Source organism: Erithacus rubecula, assembly GCF_903797595.1.
Source record: "Erithacus rubecula genome assembly, chromosome: 13".
Lineage (NCBI taxonomy): Eukaryota > Metazoa > Chordata > Aves > Passeriformes > Muscicapidae > Erithacus > Erithacus rubecula.
Window position 1 is genome coordinate 7,632,996 of NC_136665.1, and position 13,563 is coordinate 7,646,558.

At 38.9% G+C, this 13,563-nt stretch overlaps 1 protein-coding gene across 2 annotated transcripts in view; it reads left to right on the forward strand.

Moving 5' to 3' along the window:
- Positions 1-13,563, forward strand: part of CACNA2D3 (calcium voltage-gated channel auxiliary subunit alpha2delta 3) — a 378,091-nt gene that overhangs the window by 240,899 nt on the left and 123,629 nt on the right. For both annotated transcript variants that reach the window (XM_079316838.1, XM_079316837.1), the window contains exon 13: positions 2,612-2,745. In XM_079316838.1, the coding sequence (XP_079172964.1) occupies positions 2,612-2,745 (134 nt within the window). The remainder of the gene's footprint in view (positions 1-2,611; positions 2,746-13,563) is intronic.

Consider the following 13,563-nt stretch of genomic DNA (forward strand, 5'->3'; position numbering starts at 1 on the left):
AAATTACAGGCACTGCCTTTCCCTCAGCATCATTTCCAGCAGAAAGCTGGAAAAAGGTGGGATTTGATTCATTACTTGCTAACAAAACATCTGGGATTTTTTTTTTCCAGTAAAATCCACTATTGCAGTAGCAATTTTACAGCCTCTGTTTTACTTATTTGCTTTTTAAAAACATTTTATGCTGGGTCATCACTGTTGTTGGCATGTTATAAAATGGACAAAGAGTTGGATTCATCAGGGAGCAGAGGCTGAGAAAGCAGCACAGAGAAAATGCTTTGGGTATCAGAATGCTGATGATGGCTCCAGCTCAGGCAGAGGAGGGATGAGCTGGGGCAGGTTGTGCTCCAGCTGGAGCAGTTTTCAGACTATTGTATCAGCAGAGGAGGCTCTGTGCAGGGACCCCCATCACCCCCATTGCCATTATCAGCATTTCCCCAGCCCCTCTGCACTGGGGTGGCAGCCAGCCAGCCTCTGAGCCTGGTCACCTGCTCCAGCCTGCTGGGGAAAGGGGGAGCCCCCAGGGGGGCTTTACAGCTGCACTGAAACAGGGACTCACTGCTTAATCCTTACCCAGAGGATCTTTTAATTCTGCTGTTTTATTAGTTGCAGGAGTGTTGCATCTCTTGCACAGTGCCCAGGAAACAAGATGTACTGCACTCCATGTAAAAATCAATCGGAGGCATTTTGGAAAGTTATCAGTCTAATGGTGGACATTTTAGAGAAAAACAAGCCAAACATGCAGGGACTGTGTAATGGGGAAAGGCAGCCCACATGCAGAGCATAAGTGTCTGTCTTTTACCACATTATTATACATCTCTCATGCTTGTCATTACCAAATCTTACCCATTTCCTTCATGAGTTTTTTCCTGCTGGGGAAACAAAAAAATCTGGTGCTGACTGTGAGAGGGCTCTGAGGTGGCATAATTCACACACCAGGGAGCTGAGCAGCAGGTGTTGGAATGCAAAAGCTGAATCTTGGATTTGCTGCTACTGCTGACATGGCCTCAGCAGCTGTGCCCAAGGACCTCAGAGCATCTGCTGCTTAAACCTGGCTGTAGCAACAGGAAGGATTCCAGTTCTGTGGGGTATCTCTGATCTCTAGACAAGGGATGTAAACTTAGCAGTGTAGGAGGGTAATTCTTGTCAGTTACACCTAGCTAGAAACACAAGAATTGCCAAAAAAAAAAATCTAAATTTAAATTAAAAAATAACTAGAAGTATATTACATAATGTTCCTGGCTATAATATAGTAACTTTTGGCAGTTTTTCCATTAGGAGAAGATTGACAAATATTTCAGACTTGCTGTCTCTTTTACTGTTAGAAAATCAGGCTAAAACCTGTTCTCTCTATTGTACAGTTTAGACATATAATTTGCAATGCTACAACAAGGAATGAATCCTTTGTAACATGCTGCCTGAAGATTTCTTTTTAAGTTGTGATATGGCAACATTTTCAGAAACAGTGCAAAGAGAAATACTAAAAGTAATGTACATCCCTACAAAGAATACCTACAAACAAGTGCTCAAATAGGTGTTTCTGCTCACATTGGCTGTACCTGGTCCACAGGGGTCTCTTCTAAAAGAAAAAAAGTTTGAATTATGGGCTGGTGTATTGATTTAGAAAGTTCCAGATTCAGACAGACCATTTTTACTGTCCTGCCAAAATTGGCCCCATCTACAAAAACACAGCTCAGAAGTTGTTTGCAGCTGCCATGTTTTCTTCTGAAGCTAAATAAATTTAATATTGCAGCTCCACAGAAGCTGTGATCTTGCCACATGATTAAAATTGTACTGAGGCCTCTTTCATGTTGGTCTTTTCTCATTAATGGGAAGTAAATGAAGGCAAGTGATGCATTTAAATAAGGCCTGATGAAATTTTAGCCTTGAAATTTGTCAGTCCTTCATCACTCTTGCATGATGTGGGTCTAGATGCCAAGTTTGTGATGTATAAAGGTACTTGACATCCAAGCACTGAAAAGGGAGTGGTGACAGCTCAAATAGCTGAGGACTGCTGTTCTCAATGCTGCCAGGTTGGAAGAGATGCTTTAAAGGATTAACAAGGCTGTGATCACCTAACCAAACAATTCTAGTTGTAGCCTGCATTTTCTGTGACCTGCCATATTTATAAATTACATATTGCTTTTTAAATTTCAGTCCCATTGTGTAGGGATCAGCATTTTAGAGGATATAAAGTGACCATTTTGTTACTGTAGTTCTTTCCTGTTTCTTGAAAATGGACAAAGTGGGTGAGATATAGTTGAACAAAGATAATACCAGTTCTAAATTTTAAAGCAGATAGCATTAAAAGAAAAAAGCCCAAACCATTAAACAAAAAAACCAAGGGGTCTTGAAATAAAAGTTTAGTACAGACAGTGCAGTGGTTCATAGCAGTGCTGGAAACTGTCCTTGAGGGCTGGGCAGAGGTTTCACAGACATCTGTTTTCACCAATTGTCACTGTTTGATGCTGCTTCTGGTGAAAAATTCCTCTTTGGTATTTTTTCTTTGGAAATAAGCAAAAAACATGACAGACATAAACCATATCATGCTTCTTCTTGAAAACTTCCTTTATTTGTTCTCTCTGGTTTCTAACTTGGATCTGTGTTCCCACAGGGTTTTTCACTCAGATCTCCACCTTGGCTGATGTGCAGGAGAATGTTATGGAATATCTCCACGTTCTCAGCCGCCCCAAGGTCATTGACCAGGAGCACGATGTGGTGTGGACTGAGGCATACATTGACAGCACTGTAAGTCTGCATGATAAAGCAAAATACTGGGGTAGAAACACTCATTAGGAACCTGCTCTCTCTTGCTGGAATGTGCTAACTCAGTGTAAGAATTGGGGCTTGATATCTTTGTGCTGCAAGCAAAAAATTCAGTATTACTGAGCTTTAGCAGATATTTATACATTGAAAATACTGAAACAAACATAAGTTATAGAATAATTTTGAAGTTTATGACATCCAAACCTACATTTATTTTGTTAACCAAAAATGAGCATTGAACAGATAATAGATTATATTGACTAAACATTTTTTCTATATGTTTTAAAATGTGCCAATGAATATGTGGGTATAAACACACTGACAAGAATCAATATTTTTAATGTAGAAATGAGAGTCAACATCCAGGGGTCAACTGTGATATTTTGGGGAAGAACATTGAGAAGATTGTGCCTTTTAAAGTTTATTGAATGGGTGATATGTTAAAATAATTGCCATAAATATCCAATTTTAACTTGACATCCCTGTGAAATATTAGAGTTAAAGCACAACTTTCTATTATGTAGTGACTGAGCTCTTGTGGTACTTCTGTAGCATGTGTGATAAATAATCAGATTTGCAGGTAAAAGTTGTTAATTTTCATGGATTATTCTGAAACAGTTTTATTTATTTTCTTTTTCTTGTTATCTTTTCTTTGTTCCAATTAAAATATTTTGTTTAGTATACTGTCCATAGAACCAGAGTTTGTACAAATGTCTGCCATTTAGTACAGGAGAGGCAAAGTTCAATATAATGGGTAGAAGATCACTAATTACTCATGACACAGATTTTTTTTTTCTTTCTGTTTTAAGTCTTTACTTGATGGGTAAGGTGGGAGAATCTCACCAGCTTCACTCTGATATTTGGTGGGTTTTGTTTGTTTTGAATCTGTGTTGCTTCTAGATGGTTCAATCTTAAATCTATACAAAACTGGGAATAGAGCTTTTATTTCATCTTCACAATTGTTTAGACCTTTTCTAGTCTTCATTTGTGGCCATGGGTAATGTAAAATAAATATTTAAACTGTAGTTATAAAGGAGAAACAAAAAAGTTAGTCGCTCTAGAGGGAATTAACTTATCTCTGGTTTGTTTTTTTTTCAATATCACATTAATCCAGTCTCCCCTTTGTTCTATTTCTTTAATGAACCATAAGATGAGATGAACAGAAAATTTGTGTTATTAGTTGTGCCATTAAATGTTGTGCCATTCAGGGCATCCCATGAAATGGGGTGATGACCAGGAGAATCTTGTTCTCGTTCATTTTTTTTTTAAACACTTGAAGTAATAATCTGTGTGTGAGTGTTGAAGGGAGTTTGTGTATTTGCTAGAGCAGCAGGAAGACACTCAGGTGAGTGGTGTCCTGGTGCAACTCTCTTCCTTTGCCTGTGAATCATCAAAAGTATTGCAAACAAATCTCCCTCCTTTCTCAACACCAAGTCATCCCCTCTGCCTACCAACAGAACATTAATTGCTGTCTCAGAATTAATTTGACACTTGACTCTTGCTTTTGCCTGTTAAGTTGTATTTCCTCAATTTTTGCAAGGAGAAAAATACTCATAAAAATTAGTCTACCTTTCAGTGGTTCTCCTGCAGGTTATGGAAAAGCTAAGGGAAATTAACATCTTAATGTTGTGTGAAATACTAAGTGAATACAGCAGGGGTGAGTAAATGCAAGGGAATTTAAGGACACTAGAGGGAGTGTAGAGAGGGAATCTTGAGAAAACCAGAAAATCAAAGACAATGGAGCTGTTGCATTCTTGGACCAATAGAACTGCTTAAATCCAAACAAAAGGTCTTTGATACAGTCAAAACACTTCCAGGTTCTTCTCTTTATCTTCTCTTGTGTTCCTGCTCTCTTGACAAAGGAATCAATGTCACTGTGAACACACACACACATCTGTACACACACGTGCACTCGTGTAAATGCACACGTATTTTAAATGTATGAAAGCTCCATTCAGGACCCTAATGGGTTGGATTCTATAAGAAAAGATTGAAAAATAAAATACCGTGATTTGCCTAGTTGCAAACTAACTTTTTGCTCCCTCCTCCATCATTCTTCTCACAGGAAAAAAAAAAAAAAAACCAACAAAAAAACCACAAACAATAAAACCAAACAGCAAAAAACAGGCAAAGAAACAGGATAAATTAGGATAGTCACATACAAAACTTGAAAATAGGAACGAAGGCTTCCTTCTGGCTCAGCTAAAGCTGCCTGAGTTCTATTTTCAGAGACAGATTCCCTGACCATCTCTAGTGCTTTGACATTGGAAGTGCTGTTAAAATAATCCTCTCCATCCAATAACTTGTTGATTTTCACAGACAGTTTGTGTGGCTGCTGCTTGGACCTTTCCCAGTTAAAAATATTAGTGCATTTCCAGATAGCTTAAATGTTCTTATCACCCAGCAGTGTCTGAACAGCCAGGGTTAGATTCCCAGGGCTGCATTTACATGGTTGCACTCTGTCACTGTGCCCTAACAGCATGGAATACACTTCCCTGTTCCCTTCTCACCAAACTGCAGAGATAATTGGCCAGCTGTGCTGTTTCTGAGCAAGCAACATTAGGCTGGAAGATTCTAGCATCCAGACAGAAAGAAGCTGGACAGTAATAATCTTAGGATACAAAATACTTCCCCTGTCACCCCTGACTGTTCTCATCCAGTATTTGTGCAGGACAAAGTCATCTGTGAAAGCCAGAAGTTAGTTCATTTCACTATTTAATTTAATAGGAATATTCCCACAAGAATTTTGCTGCTAAAGCAAAGCATCTAATTCCTGTGTCTGATCACCTTTCCTGTAAGAGGATGTCTGCAAAATGTTCATCCAGCTGCCTCTTCAACATGGCTTTGGCCCTCCTGAGGAGCTTCACATACTGTTAGATAAAAAACAGGACTTTTATAGGAGTGGAAATCTCTGGCAAGATGTCATATGCAGAAAGCCTGACATGGAACAACCTTTATGTGTGTCAGGGTGTGTCCTTTGGCACTGTCAGCATTGATAGTTGATGTGCAGCAACTGAGACACAGCCTCTCTGCTGACCCCCTGCTTCCCTTGGCCTGTCCCAGACTTTTTTCTCTCCCCAGTGTTTCCTGTCTTTCTGAAGAGGTAACCAGTCAGCTTCTACAGGCATTTTTAGTTACCCTTCATCAGAAAACTGTGTTTATTTCCTGTAAACTCAGGATTTCATGATGGAAAATTGATTATCACTGTGTAAAGCCTCATTTCTTTCAAAACCAGGACTTTTGACATATGAGTGATACAATTTTAAGAAGTGTTACTGGCTCTTGGAGAAACGACAGATTTTTGAAAAAAAATTAGGTCTGTGGGGAACTGAACTGATTGTATTTGGTTTTGGTACTCACTTGGGAAACAGTCTTTAGAGGATTATCTTGGACTAATTCTAGGGCCAGCTTCAGAATAGTTGGGAATACTGGTCCTGTAATAGCCCAGTAGCTTAAGTGCTGCCAATACCTTCAGGCTAAAATGTTGGAATTTAAGTATTTGATATGTACCTCCTGTCTTCTGATTCAGAGTCCTCTGATTCCGAATTCCACACCTTTCATTAGACTTGTTCTCTTTTCCATTTCTACTTCTCTACTCAGCAGTTTGATACACAGCACAAGTGGGTTGGATCTGTGGAATTCTGTGAGAAAGAGTGTTTGGGCTGTCAAGAGTGAGGGGCCAGGAGGAAGATTCTTAGTTGTGGAGTTTAATAGGAGAAATAATTGTCTTTCTGCCTGTTCCTGTTCAGCTGTACAGCCCAGAGATGCTGTAGGAAATAACCCCAAAGGTTGCAGATGGGCCCTAGGCAGTGAGCTGTGGACATCACTCCTACAGAACAGCCTCAACTTTTCTGCTAAAAAATGGGTCCTTCAACTTTGCTAAGGCCCTTAAGCATGTAATGGTTCAGAAAATAAAATAATTTAATGACTGCTTAAAAAAATGATTTCTAAGTGATAACTTTCAAATGTCAGCAGAAAAGAATTCTAAAAGTATCATAGTATTTCAGGGAGGCAACAGTTTTAAAGCAGTCAACAACTTTTGCATGCATCTATAGAGAGCCAATAAAAGTGAATATTTTGGAAGTAAAAGGAATTAGTGCTGGGCACCAGAATACTCAAGTGCAGCAATGCACAGAGGTCATCTTTGGTATTGTGGATAATCATCTGTAGACCACAGAAGCCTTTAACTCATTCTTATGGTCACATTTGGAATGTGATGGAACATTACTTCTTTTCCTGCAGGAAATAAAAAAAGACTGGTCTGGTCCCTGAGTTCCCATTGTTTAAAAGCTTATGATTGAGAATTAGTTTACTGAGTGTCCAATTTGACCTACTTTGACCTTTGCTAACTCTTCCTAGTGGAATTTGTTCCTTGTAAGTGTACCTGAACATATCCTGTGGATTTAATGTACCATTGAGTTCTCCTCCAGGCTGTTGTCTCCAGCTGTGAGCAATTCAGGCAAACATTACCACGTTGTCTCTGTTCAGTTTCCAATCAGAGGAGTCCTTTGCTTAAAAAGAGCAAATTATTGTTTCACTGAATATTTTGAGATGATGCTCCAGAGTTGGAGTCCATTTAATACAGCAGTGTTTTGAGTCATTACAGGTCATAGTGTGTCATAATATGAATGGTGAGTGCTTTTTCTCTTTGTAATTTCCTTCAGTGTACCATGTGTTGATTCTCCATTTTCATTATCCCCACATTATCACAGACGTGCATTCCATTATGGCTTTTAGTTCAATTCTAGTTCAATCCTTGTATATATGTGTATGTGTAAATATATTTTTCACATTTATTTATTTTCTTGAAGGAGGTAATTGAAAGTATTTCCTGATCAAGAGACTGATGCTGCCCTAGGAAGGCAACCAAGAACCTTATTTCTCCTTATGGGGTAGTAAATTGTGATAGCACCAAAGCCTTTAATAACTATTAATAACTATTTATAAAGTGCTTGTAATGGGTGTTGCCATTACATTGTTGTGTATATAGTAAAAAAAAAAAAAAATTCAATTTATTCATCTTCATCCTTTAAAAAATCAAGTACTATGTAGGCATACTTTTTACTCTGGTCCAAATTCTTTGCAGAAATGCAGCATCAATTATAGGAAGCTCATGCCTCTCAATTGTCACATCAGAATCCACATGCTTTGTGTATGAAAATTTAAATTTGGGATACAGTTCATCTGACAGGAGAATTATGAACCAGTTCCAGAGAGGATATATATGTACATATATATATATATGGACAGAGTTATAAGAGATGGTCCTAGGCATATTTTTCTATCCAGGACTTTCTGGTGAGGAATTAAAATGCTGTTTAGTGCTTTTTCCATTCACACAGTTTTCTTTCTGTTCAATGCACAGAAGAGCTTTTATGAAGTAACAAAAATAAAATAGTACCCCATTTCCACAAGCTTCTATTCCCAGAGATATCTTCAAATGCTTTTGGTGGCACAAGTTAATTGTGCTATTATAGTAAGTGGATATATTTAGCATTTCTAGAACAGTAAAGGTTCCCTGGGCCTCTATTTCAAAAAAGTAACTTCTAGATTGCTGTACTGGTAGGTATTGAGATGCATCAGTGTGTTCAGAATGTTCACATATGTCTAAAGTAACTAAATATTGTTAGTCACTGCAGAACTGAATATCAGCAAATGTCATTAACCAGCAGCTGAGATAAGAAAATTTACACACAGTAATTTTTATTTTTTTTTTTTTAATACACTAAGAACTAGAAATCTCTGTTGCTTTTTTTTCCAGCCCCACTTTGGATTTGGTTACATGCTCTAACCTTCCCTTTGTGGCCAGCATCTCTTTATCTCTTAAGAATTTACAACTCTTTATCAGACAATGTCATCACCTCCAAGTGCCTCTGAGGTTCCCATGGGAATTTCCTTTCCTTGCTTTGACATTTGAGTGGATTGGGTTAGGGAAGAAAAATCCCATGCATGGATATCAGGCCTTCCATCAGGTAGGCTTGTCCATAAAATAAGGTTCTTCAAGCTCTGCTTTGTCTCCTACAGATCTCAGTGACCTTTTGAAGGTTCTGATATGGGAGAAAAGCAGAAAGCAGCACAGGAAATGCCTTTGTATCAGCACTTCAGTTTGGATTAATTTTCCTGGAGAAGTGCAGCAGTTGTGACCATTTCACCCAGTTTGGGTTAATTTTCCTGGAGAAGTGCAGCAGTGGTGACCATTTCACCCTGAAGCTGCCATGGGAGCACAGTTGCAGCTCAGAGCTGCAGCAGTGACAGTCAGGTGTGTCTGCACTGGGACCTCGTGGGTCTGGGGCAGTGCCTGAGCTGATTAATGAAGCCATGTGTGCACACATTTAAAAACCTGTGAAAACAGGTTATACACACATTTATAGGGAGGGGCAATATCCCCTTATGCTGATGATTAGTGCAATGTCTATGGAAATCTTAATTGACAGTCTCATAAAAAAAAGAAAGCATTTGAGCCAAGGCTTTTATGAGCTCTATAGCCCAAAATTTTCAGTTGCCATAATTAAGCACTCTCATTTTCCCTGAAACAGTTCTAATCTGTTTTTTTACTGCTGTATCTAGAATAAATGAATTATCATGAAACACATGAACTGTTTCAAATTCAGTATGATCTGTGTCAACTGTCAAAACATAATGAGCTCAGGAGATAGTCAATGAATGAACCTCTAAACTGAATAGAATTCATGCACTCCAGTTATCTTTCAGATGCAGCTCAAAACAACAATGGATTTTGCTCTTTTATGTTGGAAAATGAACATCTGATTGACTCCTGCTCAGCAGCAGGGTGCTCATCAGTGTAGGCAATGTTGTGCCATTTATATCTGTGCTTAGACTGCACATTCACACCCCCAGACAAGAGTCTGGGTGTAGTGTGTCCCAATAAAACACAGATTGAGACCCCTGATATCAAAACTGGGGCATGCACAGGAAAATAAAGCCCATAGTGACCTAGTGGTGTATGGACATTTAAAATAAGAGTGATTATTCCATGGAAACAGAGTACATGCAAACAAGGTTTCATCACAGGCAGCACACAGTACCTACATAAGAATGTACATAATGTACACAAATGTATCTTTTGAAGGAAGCTTTTTGAAGGAAACTGCTTCTTTTGATAAATTGCATGTTTGTTTTCCTCCACTGCTAATGCTGGAGCTTACAGTATTAGGGCAATTTCCAATGATTGCATTAAGCAAAGAATATTACTACAGAGAGCTAATTGCTACTTGTCAAAGTCACAGTAAAACTATTGTAAAGAAATAGCAATACTTAGTTTAATGAATTAACACTTTTCATGTATACTGCTCTACATGGTATTTACACTGTAAAATGCTATAAGTGATATATCAAAAAGATGTTTAAAACATCAAACCAAAACCAAAAGTCCTGCACTTAAAGAGGAACATAAAATTTCCTGCTGGGGATGTGGAACATGGAATGCCATCTGTATTACATGGCACTGAGAAAACTGATTATGTTTGGACCTCTATTTCATAGCAGATGGGTTCATTAAATTTAATAGCCTCCAGAGCCTTTAGAAACAGTGTTAAAAACATGTGGAACATGCTGAGACACTTCACTTCTCGCCCCACAGTCATTATAACTCTGGCACAGACTATAAATATTACACTACTTTATTTCCATTGAATTGGATTACTATTATAATTATTTTTTTCATAGGGTACATTTACATGAGAAATGCAGAATGCAAATTGTTCTTCTTCAAACTTTTAGATATGCAGTTGATGTCTTTAAATGCATTTTACAGTTCTTTGCACTTGGAGGCTTTTTTCTAGAACTTATTTTTATCTTCCTGCAACATCAGCAAGCAGCTGTAATGCCATAGCCAAGCTGGGTTTAAGCTGCTCTGCTCCCAGTGTGGTGCAAATAAGACAAGCATTAGGTTAAACCATTGAAGGGAAATCACAGGAGTGTTATATTTTGGCTTTTAGCTATATATTGCCAAAAAGATTTTCTTTTCTAGTATTTTATTATTTTATATGATGGGATAACTTCACGTTGACCTTGGTCTCTGTTTGTCTTTTATGGCTGGATGAAAGACAGATTAAATTTCTAATTTTGAATAAGATTAATTCCTACAGAAACATTGCTTTAAACAAAGTGAAGTCTCATCTCTTTTTAAAATATTCTCAGTATTTGATAAAGGATTGTTTTACTATTTAGGTTTTTTTTTATTTTAAATAATAGTTCCAATGAGAACAAGTAAGTTTTTCCATGTTTAAGTACTTTGATACCTGTCTAACTTTCTTCCACATCTTCATTTACTACATGTTCTGATGTTTAAGCTAAATTATGGTTGAATAAATTGTCATCCTTGATCACTACTTTTTTCAAAAAAGAACTGTTTCCCAGTAACCATACCAGCATGTTCTTGTACAATGTAATTATCTCCTCTTTCCACTTCCTTTCCTGCAGGATGCTGTCACTATCCACACTGTCTTTTACTGTTTTTCTGAGGTCACTCTTGGTTTTCGGTTGTACTGATAATTTTAATGTGGATTTTCTCCTTCATATCACTGACTTCAACTCCAATTTTGTCACTGACTGCTGCTGTTATTATTATCATGACCTGTCAATTTTAATAAATCACCAAAGTCCTACTGCAGTAGATGATGGATGATCACAGGATTAAATAATGATTCCTTCCTCATATAATTTACATTTAAAGTAATAGGTAAGAATCACCAGTTGCTTAGAAAGGGTAGAGAGTGAAAGGACATGGTACAACAGGGTAGGTCAATGCAATAATTGATTACTGATCTTTCAAACAGTAGTGTCCACTTCTGCAGATTTCCTACACAAGTGTCTAGGTCTCAAGAATCATGGAGTTCTTGTTTGTGTCTGGTCAATCTTGATTTCATGGAATTCTATTAGAAATAAATTTTTCCTAATATCCAATCTAAACCTTTCCAGGTGCAACTTCAGGCTGCTTCCTCTTGTCCTGCACTTGCTACACCTGGGAGAAGAGACTGATCCCCACCTAGCTACAATCTCCTTTCAGGTGTTCTGGAGCCATAATTTCCCCCCTGAGCCTCCTTTTCTCCAGGCTAAACCCCCCCTGCAACTCCCAAGGAGCCTTGTGCTCCAGCCCCTTCCCCAGCTCCATTTCCCTCTCTGGACACACTGCAGCCCCTCAATGCCTTTTGTGTAGTGAGGGGCTCAAACCTGACCCCAGGATTTGAGCTGTGGCCTCAGCAGTGCCCAGCACAGGGGGACAATCACTGTCCTGGTCCTGCTGGCCACACCATTGCTGACACAGCCAGGATGCCACTGGCCTTCTTGGCCACCTGGGCACACCTGTGCTGGCTCATGTTCAGCTGCTGTCAACCAACACCCCCAGATCTTTTCCTGCCAGGAGCTTTCCAGCCACTCTGCCCCAGCCTGGAGATGCAGGGGGTTGTGACCCAAAGGCAAGATCCACCTTTACCTTGTTGAACTTCACACCACTGGCCTTGGCCCATGGATTCAGCCAGTGCAGATCCCTCTGCAGAGCCCTCCTACCCTCCAGCAGACCAACACTCCCACCTAACTTGGAGTCATCTGCAAATTTACTGAGGGTGCCCTCAATCCCCTCACCCAGAGCACTGATAAACACATTAAACAAGACTGGCCCTGGTACTGATCCCAGGGGAACAGCACTGGTGACCAGCTGGGTGTAACTCCATTCCCCAGCACTCTCTGGGCCCAACCAGTTTTTTACCCAGCAAACAGTTCACTTGTCCAAGCCATGAGCAGCCTGCTTCTCCAGGAGAATGCTGTGGGAAACAGTGCCAAAGGCTGTCCCTCACTCACCCTTGTTCTAGAGAGGTGTCACTTTTTGAAACTTGCAGTCAACTGGGTCCTCCCTGGTTACCCTGAACTGCTGATAAATAATTGAAACTGGCTTCTGAGATGAAACCTGATTGGATGTATTTGAATAAGAATCCATAGAATTACAAATGTCAGTAGGTTTTACCTGCTGGTAAAACCTCCAACTACTAACTATGTACAAATTACAAAGATTTGCTCTGCTGCTGGATTTGATTCACAGGTGTATTCATGCCAGAAGGGTGTTGGTCCCACTGGCAGACACCTGCACACTAGAGATAGAGCAGCTTGGGACCATTTCCAGCTGGGAACTGCCAGTGACTTACAGTGCCTTTGACTAAGAGGACAGAAAATGCTTTGCATTTCCACCTTGTTTCACAGGGAATGTTCTGGTTTTGCTGTGACAGAAATAAGATCAAAAGGTGACAAGTCACTAACTAGAAAAAGAATTTGTTTCTACATTCATACATGCTGTGGTGAATCCATCATTTTAGGAGGACAGGTCTATCCTGAGTGAAAATTACTTAAAGACTTTAACAACTGATAACTGCCCATCTTTTATTTTACTGCCTCTACTCTGAGTGAAATTGAGTTAATTATTAGGAAATTGTAGGTATCTTGTCAGATATATTACCTTTTTACAGCATGTTTTTGGCTTTACTTTTCACAAAACAGATTTTTTTAGGGTAAATGATAATGTAGGAAGGCAATGAATTTAGTATAATGTACTAAATCCCATCCTTTGATCTCATATTTATCATTCCTTGACTTTCTGGAAGGAGGAGGGCAGTGAAGATGAAATGTAATTTATCTGCACTGCTGGAGTAAAAACCTGCAATAATAAGAAAGGCTTATTAAATTATTGCTGCTGTTTGTGCTTTGCTGCAGTGGCAGAATTCAGTGCAAAAAAAGGAGAAGAACAGAGAATAAAAGGAAATAATCTTCTCTTTTGTCTATTTCTTTGCA